Here is an 18,519-nt window from a genome sequence, read left to right as displayed (position 1 = left end):
CATCACCGTCAGTGCAAAAATAGCCACGCACATCAGCAGAGGGCGCTGGTGGAGTTTCTGTCAGTACGTCATGACGTAACCGGAACTATCAGATGATTTAACCCTTCAGTTTACTGACGTTAGCCGGGTTTTCTGTTAATTTTGGGTAGATTTTGTCATTCAGAGGTCCGTATGCAAATCTTCAGATTAACGTTTTCAACGGCTTCATCATGTCGGGGACGCAGCTGCTCAAAATGCTGGTTAACGAGCGACTTGCAGCGGCTGCAGAGGAGATCTTCGTGCTTGTTGAAAGGACAATATTGGAGTATCAGGATGAAGTTGTCCGCTCCAGGGAGGAAATATATCAACTGAAACAGCAGATCGAGCAGCTCTGCCACGTAAAGTCTGGAAGGGAAATATCCACAGTAGGTAAGCAACGCAAATATTAACCGTAAATCTTAAACTGGATGCTACGCAAGGGATGATGTGAGATAAAACCACTGGTGTCATCATGTCCACGCTTATTACCTCTCTCACTAACTTAAGTCATGAAGATGAGACTTGATAACTTCAAGATTAAAGTGATTTTTCATCTTTTCTTTAGATACCCAGCTAGTCACAGAAGAGCTGCTTCCTTCGCTGCAGTATTGTGACTCTAAAGTGGAGCAGATTAAGAAGGAGCAGATTCCAGTCCTGGTGGACACAGAGCTCCAGGAGTGCCCACAGGTCAAAGAGGAGCAGGATGATCAGTGTATCAGACCAGACACAGAGGCAGATACTCCCATCAGTGCAGAATTTAGGCTTCCCGAGTCACAACCAACAACTCCCTGTGAGACGCTTCCATCAATTGCTGCTGCCACTGCGAGTGTAAATAAAAACGGAGAGGACAGATGGACTGAAAGTGATAGATCTCCATCCCCTGGTCAGGGTCACAGCAGGGAACTGAGTAATGACCAGCAACAGCTTGTGGCGGAGGAGGAGTCTCTCAGTTTTTGTGGTGAATGCTTCTTTTTTCATTATCAACATTATTATTGTGAATTTGTCAGCATCAAATACATCCAAAACAGAAATGTGAAAATCTGTCCCCTAAATCACATTGTAGTATCCTCAATTGCCTCCTCTTGCTACCTTGACTTTCAGTGAAGTCAGGTATAACTGATGGAAAGCCACATAGGCAAATACATCTTTTGATGTATAAAGCTGGTTATAGCTTTAGAAGCAAAACATCAAGTGCAAGCCTTTTTATTGTTTGGAAATGAAAGAATTCAGATTAACACTTTTTGATGTGAATGACTAAGTACAACAGTCTGATTCTGCCTCATTGTTGTCATCGAATGAAGTGAACAATGTTTGTACATTCCCTGTTGTTTTATGACAGTGTTAAGTATTTTTTGAGTTGATATTAATGCCAACTGTGTTCTGGTCTAGGAGAGTTTCATGGTTTTTGTTTCCTACAGGCAGTTGATTAAGTTTGAGACAAAAGACTTTTTTCAAGAGAGGCTCATATTAATGCCACTTCAAAGTTACATTGTGATCACTGTCATCTTTTTATACGTGCTTTTATCCATAACCTTTGCAAGCTGCATATTAACAAAACCTTTGATTTTCTCTGTAATTACAGTGCTTAAAAATCAGGATACTATTGACAACACTGTGCCTAATGAGTGGACTGCACCCCTCTCTTTTTCTGACACCCTGCATACACAGCCTCTCCGACCTGGACCCTCTTTGATAAAAGCACAGAACTCATGGATCAGCAAGTTAGAAATCCCCTGGGACAAGTGTCCTGCTTCTCTCTTACAGGCCATAACGAGAGGAACGAAGGCCTGCCCTGCAGATAAAAGAGCCATGGTTCGAGCTGTGGTGAGCGCCATGCAGGAACATTGTCCAAACCCCAACAAAGCTGCCTGCATTGAGGTAGCAAAAATGATCCTGTCGAAATATCCTGTTACTTTTGCAGATGCAACAGCAGGAGGACTGTTTGAGAAAAGCTTCTTGACTCTTGTGTATAGGCTCAAGACAAGAATTGAAAATGTCAACCGCTACAGTAAAAGTAAGAGAAAGTGACAGAATGCAAAAACAAAGGACCACCAAAGAAATCAATGATGGTAAAAAGTGTTTCTCTTTAATAAGCTCTCTTGGCTCCAGTAGCTGCAAGAACAAAACTCCCATCATTCAAAAATTGATATCAGCAAGCAGCCTTTGAGGTCCACTGCTCTGCCCTTTGCAGCATGTCATACAAAGTCTTTGCTCCCAATATTTCTCTCTTTGGCTGTCTTGTCAAAGGGAGATTACTGTGAAAATCATCTAAAAAAAAATAAATGTATCCACTTGAAAACTGTCAACATTTTTTTAGATGCTTTTTTCCTTTTTTTGATTCTACTCTGAAAACCCCCTCTTTTTTGAGAGGATGGGAAAGGGTTAAAGAAGCATCAAGGAGTCAAATATCTCTTGCTGTTCTTCACTGTTTTTCATCTTGGAGTGTATCAGCAAATGATTTAGTTTTTCTACATTAATTTAATGATGCATTTCTACCTGAATAAAAATATAATAGTGATGGCCAACATCTGTCAGATTACACATCCACCCATCTATTATCTTTATCACTTTTCCTTTCCGAGGTCACTGGAGCCTGGCAAGGCGGGATACACCCTTCACAGGTCTACTGCCTATCACAGGAATAACATATGACAACTACTCAAGCACACACTCACACTTGAGGGTAATTTAGGATGGCCATTCACCCTGGGTAGCATTTTATTGGACTGTCAGTGGCACCTGCTGAGGAATTGAACAAAGCTACATGATGTACTGATAAATCAAACAATATGGTAACACTGTTCAGTACAGTTCATACCCGCCTCACCTGGGTATCATTATTAGTGGTGTGTTGGACCATTGGTTCATAGAAATGGGTGGTGAGTGATTTTTTTTTGTTTTATCAGAGAATTTGGAGTGGGACAAGAATAAATTCAAGAAAATTGATCTTGTATGTTCCTCAAGTTTACGTGACAACTTCTGCTTTTGACGGCCGCAGAGGGCGCTGCTGGAGTTTTCTTACCAAAAAAACGAGAAGAAGACAGTTTAATGGTTCTCTGCTGGTGCTTGTTAAATATGGTCTATGATTAAAATCCATTATTGAATGACAACATTCTCCCCTTAAGCTATCAGCCCTCCACGACAGCAGGGGTGCTAATGAAATTAATTTCCCATTGTGAGGTTAGGACTATAAAGGTGGGTCCAATAGTACCAGTATCAGCAATTCCTCCATGGATATTACCAGATGCAAATGTTGATTTGACACTATTAGGGAGAAACAACAATAAAAGCACACAACAATATACAGTTATCACAGTTATGTACAGATTTACACAGACACGTCAGGAAGTTCAACAGGTAGAATAGGAGTAGCATTTGTTATCCCAGAATTTAATGTCAAAGTATCAAAAAGGGCCAATAAGGGGGTTTTAGTATACACAAGAAAAATGCTGGCAATATTGCTAGCGTTACAGTGGGTAGAGGAAATTAAACCACTCAGAACAATGATTTACTCAGATTCCAGTTCATCGTTATCTACTTTACAGTTCAATTATTCGGAAGGGAGAAAAGACATTCTAATTGAAAATACAACAAGCACTTTTTAGAATTCAGATGATGGGTTTGTGAGTGGTTTTTCTACCAGCACACAGTGGAATAATTGGAAATGAATTAGCAGACAAAAAGCAACAGAGGCAACAAAGTACAGTAACATTGATTTAGTAGTTAAACTTATCAAACAGAGAATAAAGGAAAGGTGACAATAGCAGTGGGAGTAAGAGAGGAAAGGAAGGTGGTATTACAGAATATAAAAGAAATTTGGGAAAATGAGGAAAGCAGGGAGGAACAGAAAAGAAGAAATGATAATATCAAGAATGAGATTTGGGCATACTGGGCTGAACAGTTCATTATTTAAGATAGGGAAACATGCAACAGGTAGATGCATTTGTTAGAAATTAGAAACCGTGGAACATATTTTATTTGAGAGTGAGAAATGTAAGGCAGAAAGAAGGAAACTGGTCATGAAACTTGTAAAAATTAAAAGACTTCTTTGTGTTGACATTTTGAGACAAAGGTAAAAAAAAATTGAATTATTATTTCAATTTTCAACAGAAATAAATGCGATAAGCAGGATATTTTATATTTATTTATTTATTTATTTGAGTTACCGTAAGTTGAGTTGAGTAACTATCAGGATCTACACTCCACACCAGGTGGTGGCGGTAATGCGCCATTTCGTTGTTTGCCAACCGCCAAGGAAACCCTCAAAAGAAGAAGAAGAAGAAGAAGAACTATAGAGCTGAACCGTAGGTGCTGCTGGTATTTTGGAGCAGATGGGTTGGCTTACCTTTGCCTTTTGAGTTCGGGCTGTATTTTGGAGGGGATACAGCTTTCATACTCTCTGAAAGATCGACGGAAGAGAATCACTAACACTCATAGACTGTATAAAACGGTAACACTCTGCTCGCTAAGAGGAGTCAACCCTTTCAGGAAGACGTGAAGAACTGAGGAAAAGCCAAAGGTATGGCACTTTCTCAAACCACTGAGCTAATGAATTAAATGTTGAGTTAAAAAATGTGAAGGGTAATCCGACATGTATGTATGTATGTGGATTATTCTCTGAATTCGGTGCTCATTTTGTGTCCCACAGGTTTACCTAAAAGATTTTTTACATACAGAGTACCACAAAATCCGTTTCAAAACAAGAAATTGACAAATACTTTTGGCTTTGCATAATACCAAACAAAGTTTTTTTTTTTTCATTTCGTTTTTAAAATTTTCAAATTAATATGTCCCCACTGACCAGTTACCTTTTCCTGCCTTTTACCATGCCCTTTACCTGCTGCTGTTAACAACCCCCCCCCCCCCCCCCCCTATTTTGTGGAAGGACTGGTGTATTCCTTTTTAAGCATTGTATTTTCTTTTTAATTGGTTTTGTTATGTTATCTCTTTAAAATCTTTTGAAGGAGCCTTTCAAAGACAAATTTATCATTATCAAATTATTCAAATTATATTTTTTAATGGAACAGCCCTGAAAATTCAGGGAGAGGCAAGTCGCAGCTTGGTAGCAAGAGCCAGGCAAAGAAGGCAACATACAGTAGGCAGGCATCTTCACATCAGGCCACAACATCAAGGCCACTGCCAAATGTTTTATTGGTTGCCATGGACACACTTGGCCTCATCATCCGAACACATTTTCCTCAGCCTTCAGTCTCCCTCAGTGGCAACAGCCAGCAATTGCCACCAGCAGCCTTTCCCTGCAGAAGCAGCAAGCATGAGGGCTGAAAATGACTGTAAATAACTTGTAAATATTTTGTTCTAAATCCATTTTAGTTCATTTGTTCTGAACATCTTGAGCACTACAGTACAAATTAGTTGTCCAAAAATTTTTGATATTCATAGTTTATCAAATTTGAACCCAATTAATTGAATTATTTGTTCTAATCATCCAATTATCTGTAAATTGATTAATTCTAACGTCGTTTCAATATTCATATAAGTTATGCTTTCTATAACTTTTAATTTGCCTTAAAGTCAGTTATCTGCCAATACACACAATAACAGATACATTTATGCATCTCAAATGACCTCTCATATGGAGATGACGGTAAACAGAGGTAGCAATTTAGCCAATTCATCCAACATACAGTCACAGTTAGCTAGAGCCAACTTAAAAAGTAGCAGGAAGTCTGACACCAACTAAGATTAAAATATATATGATTACGCTGTGCATAGACAATTCAAGCAAAGCATGCATCATAGCGAGCCTCTGATAAAAAATAGGCGATTGAAAATTGCAGTCGTCTATTTTCGTCAAAATTGCAAAAAATTGTGTTGCAACTCTTACTTTCCCTATAGCTCTGGGGCCTGCTGGATGGCTAATTCTAATGCAAAGAGGCAAAGAGTGTATAGACCGAGAAGAAATGCGGATTAACAAAGGGAAGGAAAAGAAAATGAGGAATACATCAGGAAAGTTGTAAGACATGGAAAAGAAATACAGAAGCTGGAAAAAATGAATCAATGCATGACCTGAGTGATAGAGCCAAAAGTTGCCTTATCCTACTTGAAAGTCAAATTTTTATTTAGAACCTAATAGAATATACTTACATTAAGTTATTTTACACAAGAGACAGGTGATTAACAAAACACTCACTGGAAGAATTAGTTTGAATATGTTTTAGAATTATACTCACACTGGAAACACTGGTTAAAGAGTTGAATTTGAAACAACCTGGCAAAAGTGCTCTAGTGGGTTTGTGGTAGGGGCTGGATGGTTCCAGCTTGCTCCTGATGGAAGCATAAATCATTGGAACATAATTGCATTAAGACACTTATTGTGTACTTTATTCTTTGTGTCGTCTTTCTCATTAAGACAGCCAGCAGTTCTCAGAGGGACCCAGCTTCAAGCTACGGAGTACCATGAAAGAGGAGCAGATTCCAGTCCATGTGGGAGAAGAAATGAAGGCTGTTCCACAGGTCAAAGAAGAGCAGGTGGATGTGAGTGTCAGTCCAGACATGAAGGTAGATACTCCCATCAAAACTGAGATCTGGCCTCCTAAATCAGAGCCACCCAGTGATGGTGAGCAGTCCTCATCCTCCCCTGCTGCAAATGTGAGTGCAAACCAAAGCATGGAAGATGAATGGAATGAAGATGATGGATCAACATTGCCTGACCAGAGCCCCAGCATTGAAGTGATGGTGAACCTGGAACAGCCTGCGATGGATGAAAGGAATTGCCGTTTTTGTGGCAAACGTTTTGGGAAAGACTCTACTCTTGTTTGGCATGTTAAAAGAAGTCACAAAGGAAAGAAAGCCTTCATATGTCTGCTGTGCAACAAGGAGTTTGAACAAAGGTACAACCTAATGCTGCATACAAAAGTACACACAGGTGAAAAATCCTTCAGGTGTAATTTTTGTGACAAAGCTTTTACACAGAACTCAAGTTGTATTGTACACATGAGAGTGCATACTGGAGAGAAACCATATTTTTGTAAGAATTGTGGCAAAAGTTTTGCCAGCAGCAGTCATTTAAAACAGTGCAAATTTCAGATTAAGCCAAAAAAACAGGAAAAAAAGAAGAAAACAGAAGAAAACGTCCCAGAAGAGAAACTCCTTAGTTGCTTCGGATGCACAAAAAAGTTTAGATACAAGTACCAGCTTGACACCCATGTCAGAATGCACACTGGAGAAAGACCGTACAGTTGTGAAGTTTGTGGCAAAACCTTTACTCAGACCTCTGGACGTAATGTTCACATGAAAACTCACACAGGGGAGAAACCATACTATTGCAAGAACTGTGGCAAAAGTTTTCGAAATAAGGAGCACCTTATACTCTGCAAAAGGAAAAGAAAGCAAAAGTCATTTCGTTGTGAAAAATGTGGAAAATGTTTTTTTTCAAATTCAGAATTAGAGGTGCACATTGAGGTTCATGAAGCATGGAAAACACACATGAGTAAGAAACTGCAAGAGCCTGAGATTGAGGATAAGAAACCTACAAGTATGGAAGGAACTTTAGAGCCTGTGATGCTCAGCATGGAGTAATGATGTGTTTAGACCACAGTACAGTTAAAAAGTGTAAAAGACCAGTTTACAAATAAAAAATCAAATGCTTGGATGAATTGACTCTTGTTTTTCTGTAGCAACTATTCTATAATTTCTATCATCACTGATAAAATATATGATAAATTTAGGCCTTCTATCTGTAAGTGTTTGATGAATTATAATCACAGAAAAACCATCACAATGTGCAGCCACACTGGTTACTAATCTACTTTAAACCTTTACATAAGTTATAGTAAAGCATGTCCAACATTCACTTGAGGAATCATCTGACTATGGAAAACTCAATTTGCTGGATTTCTGTCATTCTGCTCCTAAGCATTTAATAGATTGTGATCCATAGAGTAGAATAAACCACTTGCACAATAAATTCACAGATTTTAAAATGGATTACAGGCAGGGCTTGATATTAACACCGGCCAACCGGCCAAATGCTGGTGGATTTCGGCAGTGGCTGGTAACACCACCGCTCCCACTGGCCACTTTGGTGGGTTGAATTTTATCTCAAACATGGAGCAAAAAGACAAGCAAAAAGATGACTCTGATGATGAAAGCTCTGAGGAAATTTAATTTACCTCTCTTCATTGTCATTCTCATGAAAAAAGAAACTATTTTCTGATTACAATCGTTAATGAGTATTTAAGCAGACAGTGTCTCTTGCTGAGTTTTTATCAGTTCAATTAATCCCCTTTACCATTTTATTATAAGCAATAACAAACTACTATTTTAATTACTATGTCTTAATAGACGGCATATTTTCATATGAAAGGAGCACAATGTTACTCACAACTTTATCAGAGCTGAATACCTGATTAAGGACCTGTGGATTTTAACATTGATGTAGTCTTGTTTTGAGTGTGCATAGGGGTCATTTACATTTAAAGAGGTTGTAAATCTTTTTTAAGTAAACAGCATGCTATCATCGGCTTTAATCATATTGAACATAATTATCAAACAACAAATTGTGGCCAGTGAAAATACTGAGTGGCTAGTAACTCTGGGATACCACTGGCCACAGTAACTGGTGAGCAAAAAAAGTTAATGACAAGCCCTGATTACAGGTCTATATCATACTAAAACACATGCTACTTAAGACATTGTCCGAACGTTTTTGTATTAAACTAGTCAGGTAAAAAGTAATACATTTCATATTGTACTGTTCCTGTTATCTCAGCATATTAGTATATTGTATATAAGTATATTGATTTCATTAAGCGGCTAGTGCAGTGAAATTCTTCAACAGTACTTGGTTACACTCACTAACATAATCCATACCACAACAATGAAGGCGCCCTTAATCAAAAAGGAGACACGTCAAATCTCCCCACCAGGGGGAGCTGACGCACACATTCCCTGGAGAGATCGTCTATTGAGAAGACGCTGCCTTATAAATGCAAAATGGACGGTTCCAACGGCCCCTCGTGTTGACCAATTACGGAACACGGAAAACGACACGCAGTGATAGCTCCTAATATTTGACATATCCTACTAAGTACATGGACAGGATGGTGACAGAGGATGGAGAACAGGGCTGCCTGCGACACGGACAGACAAGTAGAGAAAAGACAAAGTGCTGGTAAATAAATGGCCGTCACTTGTATTTCTACTAGGCATTCAGTCTTAATTTCCATGCATGTCACCCTGTGGTTGGTTTTGTTGGAAAGCTACCGTCAGCTCAGGTTCTGGCTGCACCAGCTAGCTGTTAGTCATATAAGCTAATCAGTTGCGGTGTGGTTATCAGGTAACGGGATGCGCTATATCAATGGACTTTCCCCGACACCTAAAGCTCAGTCACCTCTTATGATTACTCTTTAAAAGATAATTTGCATTATGATAATATCTGTTGTCAGATTCAGCCTGTTGTGGTCACGGCAACACACCTGTCTGGGAACAAGAGACAGGGAAAATAGCAGGACGCCAGGGTTTGTTTTGAGTGATCACAGAGCCTGACTAAAATGTTTCCGGAAAAATAACTATCCGAGGTTCTGGTGTTACGCAGCTTGTCTATTGTTTTGCTAAACTCTCGTTGATTTTGTGTGTGTATGTGTGTGTTCATGTTGAGAGTTTATGGTGAGTGTAATGCGGGCACTAATCCATGACCCCGGAGTGGCTGCTGAACTGTTATCTAAGCAGCACAAAGCTGCGGATAAAGTTTCCTGTATCAGTTTACTGACTAGCTACTTTATTTTCCACACCAGACTAACACCTAAAAAGACTGTTATCTGAGATGTTAGATGTATTAATTCATTTTGAAGGACAGAAATTTAGGTTATTTAAGGAGGTTGAGCGTGCGTAACGGATTTTAAGTTTAGATGTTATTTGCGGAAGGATCATGTGTGCAGTTTCCTCTAATTTGAGTTTGCTCAACGTCTCAACGGACAAATAAAAAAATAATGCTACCCACCCTAAAAACCAGGAACTAACTCAGACGGATACCTTCACTTTGTATTTTTCCTGACAGGACAGAAGGTTACACTTTGATATACAACAGTAACATTGTAGTTTGTAGAGCAGCCATCTTTCCTGACAAAGTGATTGTTATAATAAGAAATGAAACTAGTTAAGGAGATTAGAATTGAAACAAATTAAACATCGGAAGCAGTGTGTGTCTATTTCACAAATTATTTTGAAATTCTACTGTCCTGCCCGAGCAGTGAACCTTTCCCATTTAAGCTGCTGAATGGAGGCTGATTATTGTCTTTCTGTTGTTTCTCTCCCCTCACCCAGGTGAATGAGGCCTTCAAGTCCCACCAAAGAAACTCATGGAGCCTCACATTGTGCCCCTGCACCCTTCTTCCCCTCCCTTGCTGGATGATAGTAGTAGTGAGATGGGATCGGAAGATGAGGAGTTTGGCGATTTTGGGGGATTCTCTGTAGGGCCATCTTGCTCGTCTGATGATCCACCATCCAGCCTCAGATATTCTTCTCCCAGCTTGAAGCCAGCAACCCATCAATCAAGCAGCAGCTTTAACCATTCAGTTGAACAATCCCAACCCACTTCCACTGTGATGGTGGACAGGCAAGGTTGTGATTCTGAATCACGTATGCACCTCACAAATGGGTATTCTAAAAGAAACCACAGCACAGCAGCTACTGCAGAAGGTGCATGTTCTCCCCAAGAAGAAACCGGGTTTGCTGATTTCACCATATTTACAGGGCAGGCTGCACATCCTTGGTGCTGTGGTTTCACTCCCTTGGTTGGCATCAAAGAGAAAAACTCTTCAGAGAGCTTAGGTGAGAAAATCCGTGAATCGAAACATGAAGTCATTACCGAGTCTGAGCCCAGGTCTTATTCTGCATCACAGGCTAAAGGAAACATTTGTACTGTTGAGCACTGTGAGAAAAGAGATGCAGCACTCATGCAACCATCTCAGGACCAACAACAGCCTCAGGAAGCTGCTACAGCAGCTTTGGATTTTCCATCTGAACAGCCTCATTCTGGAGAGGCAGGCTTGGGCAATCCTGAAGCCAGTAATCATGGTTGTGATTCTTTAGCCACCACAGGGATGCAGGAGGATGGAGGATCAGATGAAGACAGTAAATATGGGGAAAAGAGGATTTCCACTGTTCCTAAAACATTCAGTGTGTGCGAGTCAGCTTCAGATGCATCCTTCTGTGACGATTTGTCATTTGATGGTCTTTCTGCAGACTTAGAACCAAATGTTTCATCTCTTGGTTCGCCAGAGGATCAGACTGACTGGGACCAGACTGATGATGAGGAAGAACTTGAAAACTTCAGACATTCAGACTCTTTTGTCATCAAATCCGATGAAAATCCCAGAGAGTCTAAAACAGGGATGAGTTTGTATCTCTGCAATCAATCTGCAACTCAGGATACTTCTGCTACCTCACAATCTGGAACACACACAGACAACAACTTTGCAGACTTTAGAGACTGTGGCTCTGAGCACCACAGGGACCAAGAATATGTCCAAATTGCTGGTGCAGGGGTGCAAATTCTGGGCAACCTCCCACCCAGTGACAGCTTTGCAGATTTTTGCTCAGCGCCCACACAGAAGGATGGAGAAGAGTTGTGGGCTGAATTCAAGGACCCAAGGGCCGTGGAAGAGAGAAAAAGTTGGACTCAGTCCCAAGAGCAAGTCAGCAGCCTGAAGATTGATGAGAGTACAGAGGAGGAGGGGGTGAGGCAGCATGGAAGAACCAGGGGGAACATCTGTCAGGTGGGAAACTATTACCCTGAAAATTGTCTTTGTTGTTGCTGTTTGTCGCAGTAATTGGTGCTCGTAGAACATTTATACTTAGAGTTGCCTGTCATTTCTGATCCTTGTTTTTTTGCTTTTATTGTGTCAGAAAGAGTTTCTGAGTGCTCAAAAAGCTATGCAGTAATGACGAGAAGTAGATTCTTCCCATGATTTGAGCATTAGATTACAATAAGGAACTCTGTCCCATTTCTCCTGGCTAGGCATCAGTCTCCAGCCGTGTCCAGCAGCTTCTTCTTTCCAGTTTCCCAGAGGTGAAGGTCCCATCTGTGGACGGCGTGGAGCAGATGCATAGCCTCAGTGCTCTTCTTCATGACGAACACCTTTCTGAGATAGAGAAAGAGGAAATACCAGAACTGTGTCGACGATCTCAGAGGTGAGGATTAATTCCTAGAAATACTGCTTATTAAAAAAGCAGATATATAAAATACTATATTTGTTTTTAGCCCCTGTTAAAAATATGACATACAGTAAATAAAGCTCTATCTAGCTTATTAAACCTTTTACATTTGATGCTATAAATCCATGCTTGCTGGAAGGTCCTTGTGAGAAAATAATTGTTGGCACAATGCAGAAGTGACTCATTTCTATGGGGAAGCAACAGCAGTGGAGTTTGTTTGGAGTAGTCAGGGAGAGCAGTGTCTGACCCAGTGATTTAATCGAAACAGAAACTATTGTTGAAAATGTTTTGAATGTCTGTGGCAGATTAATGCAATTTCTGCAGAATGTCATGTCTCTTTTTTCTCTGTTCTGTATGTAATAAACTAAATTGCTATTTTATTGTCGTGCTGTCTCCCAGTATTCAGAGGGCAATGTGGCCACACCAGGACCTTCACAGTGCAGCTGGCCTCCAGTTTCAGTGGGGAGGATCCCACTCAAACAGGACTCTGCTCAGGTGCCTTGGTGTGGACATAAGAAACATTGTAAGTTTGACAAAATCCAAAAGCTTCCTCAAATTAGTGATCCATAATGGGACAAACTTTTAAGAGCTGTGAGGTCACATTTGTTGAAGTTCTACACCTAGTGTATGGATTAAGTAGAGATTTTAGAGATTTTTACACAGAGACATAAGACTATAAAAGATAACATGTTACCCTTAAAAAATGTCTCTTTATAGTTGTTTCTGGATGTTTTATAGAACACAGACACAAAAAGGAAGTAGCATTTACGATTAAAGAGAAAAATTACAACAACCTTTGATCAAAGTGATCTTCCACATCATAAAACACAGACAGCTAAAGAAACACTAACTTACATACAAAATTAATAAAAAAACTGTTACCCTGTGCCATAAAAAGATGAAGTGTTATGATGACTTTCAGGTACAGTGAGGGCAAGAAGCTCCTGCTATGCACAAGAAGTATAATCCTTCATTTTTAAAGTTTTTCAAACAACATTTCTGTCAATACAAATGAGCCTTTGTGGAAAGAAGCTCGCTACTATACAGCTATTTAAGAAAAAAACCTTTTAAGCAAACAAAAACAAAAAAATTATATATTGTGGTGATTTAGAATTAATTAAAAATACTGAAAAAACACTGTATTCAAGTTCTATTGAGTCTCTCCTGTTGCTACTAAACAGCACACACTGCAGCTTTAAACCAGCTCCTCTCACATTGTAAACTTGATATTGCTTTAAATTGTTTGTACGTACTGATGCTGTTTCATTTCTTTGTCTTTGCCTTTTGAAAGGTGTTCATTGGCATGGAGAAGCAGCCAGTGGCTGTACCTGCTTTTGCATCCAGCCTGGTGAGCCAACTGTAAGAAGTTAATCAGAAATACAGTTAATTGGCGATACATAAAGCATACGTTTTTTAATGGCTGGGGAATGAGTGAGTTTAGTGCTTAAATATTCTGCTATTTGCTGCTGCCAGTGAGAGTCCATTCACTAAACTTGATGTTTGAAATATTGCTGCTCTTTCTTACTCATCAGGGAATGCTAGAGCCGACCAAAGACTCTGTGACAGCCGTCTGTTCTCCAGGACACACCGCTGTCGCAGCACAAGCTCCTCCAGAGCTACAGGTCACACCTGAACCCCCGACAGTTTCAGGGCAGGTAATAAGTTTGGTTGACCCATTGAGAGTTTTTTTGTTTACAGGTTACTACAGTATATCATGTATCAGCCTGTATTTCACTGACCACATATTAAGACACTCTTTTTTTTTTTTTTTGTAGGAGACGCTTCCCTCCAGCCAGCTGGACTGGAGCAGCCATGGCCTTAGCAGCTCTCAGGACGGTACGTCCCCTCGCAGAGCCCCTCACTTTTGGGGCCGGAAATAGACTTCAGTTTCAGCTACCCCCTTACCTGGCTTCTTCCTACAAGTCCAGACTTTTCCCAGTTCACTCTGGGCTCCTCTGGACCACTCCTTACTTCCTCCAAGGCATGTTGTGCTTTTTTTTTTTTATTTAATGCTGTGTTTCCCCTTGACCTATCAGATATGAGTGTGCGATCATAAATGAAATAAATCATGTTTAAGTCATTGAAGTCCTTCCAAAGAAGAAACCAATTAAGATAAAACATCCAGTAGACTCAAACAAAGGAAGATGGCTATGATATTAAACTGAAATAAAAAATCACATCGGTCGCCACTGATCTTGGAAATAACAGGGGGAAACACTGAACTGACTTTCTTTTCTCCCTTCAGATACTCTGTTGAACATCAACCTATAGCCTCATTGTCAGTCACTTCCTCTTCTCACAAGGAAACATTGTGGTCACAATAAAGTGATCAAAAACACTGATAAATTGACTGAAAATAATTGCTACAAACCAGAGTATACACAATCACAGTGCTTAATCATGAGATTAAAATTATGACTAAAAAAATATCAAATCGGCACTTAATGCTAAAGTAAACACTGAACTAAATATCTGACACCTGAGGGTGCATAGACATAATATGGAACATGAACATGTACATTATTTTGGATGGATATGTTTATCCAAAGCACTTTTTTATTTTGTTTGATTTTATGTATTGATGGCCACTGTGGAAGATGAATGCTGAACACATGCAGTGTTAATACTATAATCTAACATTTGCGAGGTGCATGACTATTATGCAGCTAGACTTAACCTATAAATCTGTCAGTATTGTCAGTTTTTTGTGTAATTCAATGCTGGCATCCTCACTTTTTAAACAGAAATCTTGTTTGTATTTGCATGTAAAGTAGCCATTAGGCAAAGAGAAATCTTAAGAGATTTTTTTTAGTATATACAATGCATTAATCAATCATTCTTTGCTCAGGAAAATTCATTATTTGGTTTGTTAATGATTGCATTCAGAGCAGAAGTGTTAAGATGAGATTTTTGTATGGTGATTTTTTTGTCGATTCAGGGTAAAATCTGACCCAGAAGTGTAAAGATCATCTTTAAAGACGAAAAAACATTGTCCATGATGAGAGGAAATGAAACTTTGATAAAAAAGTAAAACAAAAAACAAGCATCGGTAGGCTAGGGACTGTTTGCCCATCTGTCAGTTCCACGTTGTTGTTTGATTGATTCAGCTCCTGTTGTAGCATGAAGGATGACACATTTTGTCATCCTTCCTGAGTTTAAAAATAAATTATTTATACTTCCTTATAATTTCTTTCACAAGACTCTTTATGTACAGTTTGGAATAATCGTCAAGTCAGATGTTCAGTGAATTGACAAAATAACAGTGTTGTAATAATGATGTATGCACAGCAGAGGGCAGACCCTTATCTACTAAAAAGGTTAAACACATAAACAGTATTCACTGAAGCAACAAACAGAATAAATTAAAATGATTAATTTATTAAATGTGCAATCTGCCACATATTTTTCCATATGGTAAAATAACATCTGTCCTTGAGTTTTTGTTTCAACCTGATATTGGGATTAGGTTTGGATATCTGTGGACATACTGTCATGTCTTTCTTGGACATGATTTAGAAGATTTGAACAGAAAATGTGACAGAAACAGATCAGAAAAGAAGACAGCAGGGGTGCAAACTGCTGTCATTTATTTATGCTGCTTTTCTTTTCGAACCCTGTGCACTGATGCATACGCTGTAGGAGCATGCTCAATATGATTCAAGGGTGGCTAAAATCAGCATGTGAGTATTTCCTACAACCCACTAACAAAGAGTGTTTGTACAATACTTCTGTAACTGCAGTTACACTGTTTGATAATAAGTTGTGCCTTAACTCCATCAATTCTTTGACAAAGTGTTTTGTTGCAAATGGTGAGCCTCTCTGAACCTATAGTTTGTTGACTAGAAACAGATATTTTTTATTTTATTTCTTCAGGTTTACCAATCAGATCCAGACTTAATGCACTGCAATAAGGACTTGTTGGAAATCCTTGTAAATACTTAAATAAACCAGTTGACCCTTTCTGCTTTGTTTCATACTTTTCCTTCTCACTTCATTGCTTTTAAAAGGCTGGGTTACTTGTGAATTACAAAGATTGAAGTTAAATATGACATAAAAGCTGGCTGGATGATATCATTTTTGATTCAAAGGATTGAACAGTTTGGGTTAAAGTTACAGCAATCTTCTTTTTTTTTTTTTTTTTTTTTTTTTTTTTACCCCTGATTCACACAGACAGGCAGGCTCTTGATATTGATTTGGATGGTAGATATTGAGTACAGATCCAGTACCAGTGTTTAGTCAAATAGATCTGCTGTATTTATCCTGATTCAGAGAGCTGGGATCATACATAAAAAAACATAGCCTCTTCACTTTGTTAAACCCCTTCAGATGGAACAACTTTGCAGATATTATAAACAGAGATGCACTGATACCGATCCAGGTATTGGGTATCAGTGCCCCTCAAAGCTGGATCGGTACCGGTTGGAATGGGCCAATCCATGGTGCCAATCTAGGCAACCAGCTTTCTCCCTTTTCTTTTTTACTGGCACTCTTGGATACTTTATTTGAAATGTTACCTCTGATGCACTTTTATGTTTTTTTGCTGAAATACCAGTCCACAGGGTAAAAATTTAACAATTAATTATTAATTTCTGCACATTCTGAAGCTTGTTTTTTACCAAACTGATGTTAAACATTTAAATATTTTATAGTTTAAATAAATAGTAACTTCAATAACTCCATATACTGTTTTTTTATATTTTACCTAAAACATTACTATTCTTGTACCTCAGTAAGGCATGCAGGTTATTATTAAACACTGGTATCAGATTGGTACCTAAATATCTAAAGCCCAGGTATCGCTATCAGAATCAGAACCAGAAAAGTTGGATTGGTGCATGCCTAATTACAAATAACTTCAACTTCCTACTGATACCAACATCAAGAACTTCCAAACAGGAAACTGACCACTCTGTTGCTTCCTACATGCAGACAGGGTACCTCTCTCCTGCGTCCTGGGTATTAAATGCATTCCTGAGTTTTTATAAAAGGTAGTATTTGTATAAAATGAGCATATGATGTAGCCTCATATCAAAGAGGCGTAAAGTTGAATCAAATTAGAATGGTATCATGGCAGATCTGATGACATTATCTGATTTCTTACAGTTGGACAAATTATCAATAAATCATTCTCTTATTAAGGGCTTCAGAAAACAATAGCAGAAGTTGTAAAAACAGCTTTGCATTGCTCTCCTGTGTTTTTCTTTCTTTATCTGCCTCTTTGCTGCCTCAGTAAAAGGAGAAAACATCTCGTGTTACAGGACGATGCTCATTCTCCTTTTATGAATAAGATATCACGCCTCTCTGCCTCTCCATAGCTCACAACAATCCTCAGCCACTGTCTTCTCTTGTTAGCACAGACTGCTCTGCTCTCAACCTGGATTATTTTGGTCCTGAGAAGGAGAGCACATCCTGCTACAGCAGCAGCAGCAGCAGTCGTAGCAACAGCCCTCCTCCAGGTTAGCATGTGAACTGACAAGACTGTAGATTTCTGTCATGTTTTGATGTTTATATTTTTAAGAAAACAGTCACAGAGCAGCTGCTGTGATAAAAATAGTGATGCTAAATTTAGCCAATGTGGGTGTGACAGTCCTTTTCGTTCTAATTTGTGTCCCTGTAATGACATGTGGTGTGTGTGTTTGGTATAAATACTCATATGCAAAGGAGTTGACCGTGAGCTGTATGAGTTGACCATCAGCAAACTGGAAACCAGCTCCACCATTAGCCACATGGAGGATACTTTGCAGCGCCTGATGTCTACTGCAGAGAAAACCACCACTTCAGTCAGGTAAGCTCTGTTGTTACATTCGTATCATTTGCATATTGTTTTATTATTAAGAAGCATTTATACACAAGTTCCCTTGGTCAGGGTATTTAAACATATGATCTTCTTCTCTGTGTATATCATTTACTATGTTTTGTGTTTATTTCTCCCATCAGGAAACCCGAGCAGGATGAAGAGCTCAGTGCAGAAGCCAGCAGGGTGATTTCTGGACTACCAGACCTGTCTTTTATGCGGGCCAAGGTCCTCATGTTCCCAGCTGTCCTCGTACCCAAAGAATGCTGTTCCTCTAAATTACAGTGATTTGTGGCATTTGCATAAATAATCCGCCTGTTGGCCATTTTTAGCCTTAAGCAACCTTTTGTAGCCAATTTGTGCATTCATTCTAATACAAAGAATTTTATTCTGCAGTTTTAATGTTGTCACTTTATGTACTATAGAAGCACAATCATATAGGGGTATTGTTGTGGCCAGCTTAAAGAGAATATTCTAGCCACTTATTAACACTTAAGTTTGATTCTTTATTTGTATTGTAAACCTAGTCT

At 39.1% G+C, this 18,519-nt stretch overlaps 3 protein-coding genes across 4 annotated transcripts; all 3 read left to right on the top strand.

Annotated features, from left to right (window-relative positions):
• Positions 1-63: 63 nt before the first annotated feature.
• LOC141795124 (uncharacterized) lies at positions 64-2,560 on the top strand. The gene is made up of 3 exons (XM_074675897.1): positions 64-408; positions 584-976; positions 1,601-2,560. Exons 1-3 carry the CDS (start codon positions 210-212, stop codon positions 2,044-2,046), a joined length of 1,038 nt encoding a protein of 345 aa, XP_074531998.1. The 5' UTR covers positions 64-209; the 3' UTR covers positions 2,047-2,560.
• Positions 2,561-4,293: 1,733 nt separating this feature from the next.
• LOC141795299 (uncharacterized) lies at positions 4,294-7,626 on the top strand. Of its 2 annotated transcripts, none has more exons than XM_074676127.1 (2): positions 4,294-4,537; positions 6,393-7,626. In XM_074676127.1, the coding sequence occupies exon 2, from the start codon at positions 6,436-6,438 to the stop codon at positions 7,555-7,557; it is 1,122 nt and encodes a 373-aa protein (XP_074532228.1). In that variant the 5' UTR covers positions 4,294-4,537; positions 6,393-6,435; the 3' UTR covers positions 7,558-7,626. The 2 variants fall into 2 exon arrangements, with proteins under 2 accessions (XP_074532228.1, XP_074532229.1); XM_074676128.1 differs by having other exon boundaries at positions 6,389-7,626.
• Positions 7,627-8,942: 1,316 nt separating this feature from the next.
• On the top strand, positions 8,943-18,473 carry aftphb (aftiphilin b). Its single transcript, XM_074676456.1, has 10 exons — positions 8,943-9,151; positions 10,303-11,756; positions 11,999-12,171; positions 12,595-12,718; positions 13,487-13,543; positions 13,728-13,850; positions 13,971-14,031; positions 17,553-17,651; positions 17,857-17,980; positions 18,133-18,473. Exons 2-10 carry the CDS (start codon positions 10,338-10,340, stop codon positions 18,275-18,277), a joined length of 2,325 nt encoding a protein of 774 aa, XP_074532557.1. The 5' UTR covers positions 8,943-9,151; positions 10,303-10,337; the 3' UTR covers positions 18,278-18,473.
• The last annotated feature ends 46 nt before the right edge of the window (positions 18,474-18,519 follow it).

Source organism: Halichoeres trimaculatus, unplaced genomic scaffold (genome assembly GCF_033239565.1).
Source record: "Halichoeres trimaculatus isolate MK-OKI-2021-1 unplaced genomic scaffold, fHalTri1.1 fHalTri1_scaffold_8, whole genome shotgun sequence".
In the NCBI taxonomy this organism is placed as follows: Eukaryota; Metazoa; Chordata; class Actinopteri; order Labriformes; family Labridae; genus Halichoeres; species Halichoeres trimaculatus.
The sequence above is the reverse complement of the archived record's forward strand: the minus strand, read 5'-3'. Positions and strand labels throughout refer to the sequence as shown.

Coding starts and splice junctions, on each gene's coding strand:
- aftphb (XM_074676456.1), top strand. CDS start 10,338: ATGGAGCCTCACATTGTGCCCCTGCACCCTTCTTCCCCTCCCTTGCTG. Junction 11,757..11,998: donor CCAGGGGGAACATCTGTCAG/GTGGGAAACTAT, acceptor TCTCCTGGCTAG/GCATCAGTCTCCAGCCGTGT. Junction 13,851..13,970: donor CCCCGACAGTTTCAGGGCAG/GTAATAAGTTTG, acceptor TTTTTTTTGTAG/GAGACGCTTCCCTCCAGCCA.
- LOC141795124 (XM_074675897.1), top strand. CDS start 210: ATGTCGGGGACGCAGCTGCTCAAAATGCTGGTTAACGAGCGACTTGCA. Junction 409..583: donor AAGGGAAATATCCACAGTAG/GTAAGCAACGCA, acceptor TCTTTTCTTTAG/ATACCCAGCTAGTCACAGAA. Junction 977..1,600: donor GGAGTCTCTCAGTTTTTGTG/GTGAATGCTTCT, acceptor CTGTAATTACAG/TGCTTAAAAATCAGGATACT.
- LOC141795299 (XM_074676127.1), top strand. CDS start 6,436: ATGAAAGAGGAGCAGATTCCAGTCCATGTGGGAGAAGAAATGAAGGCT.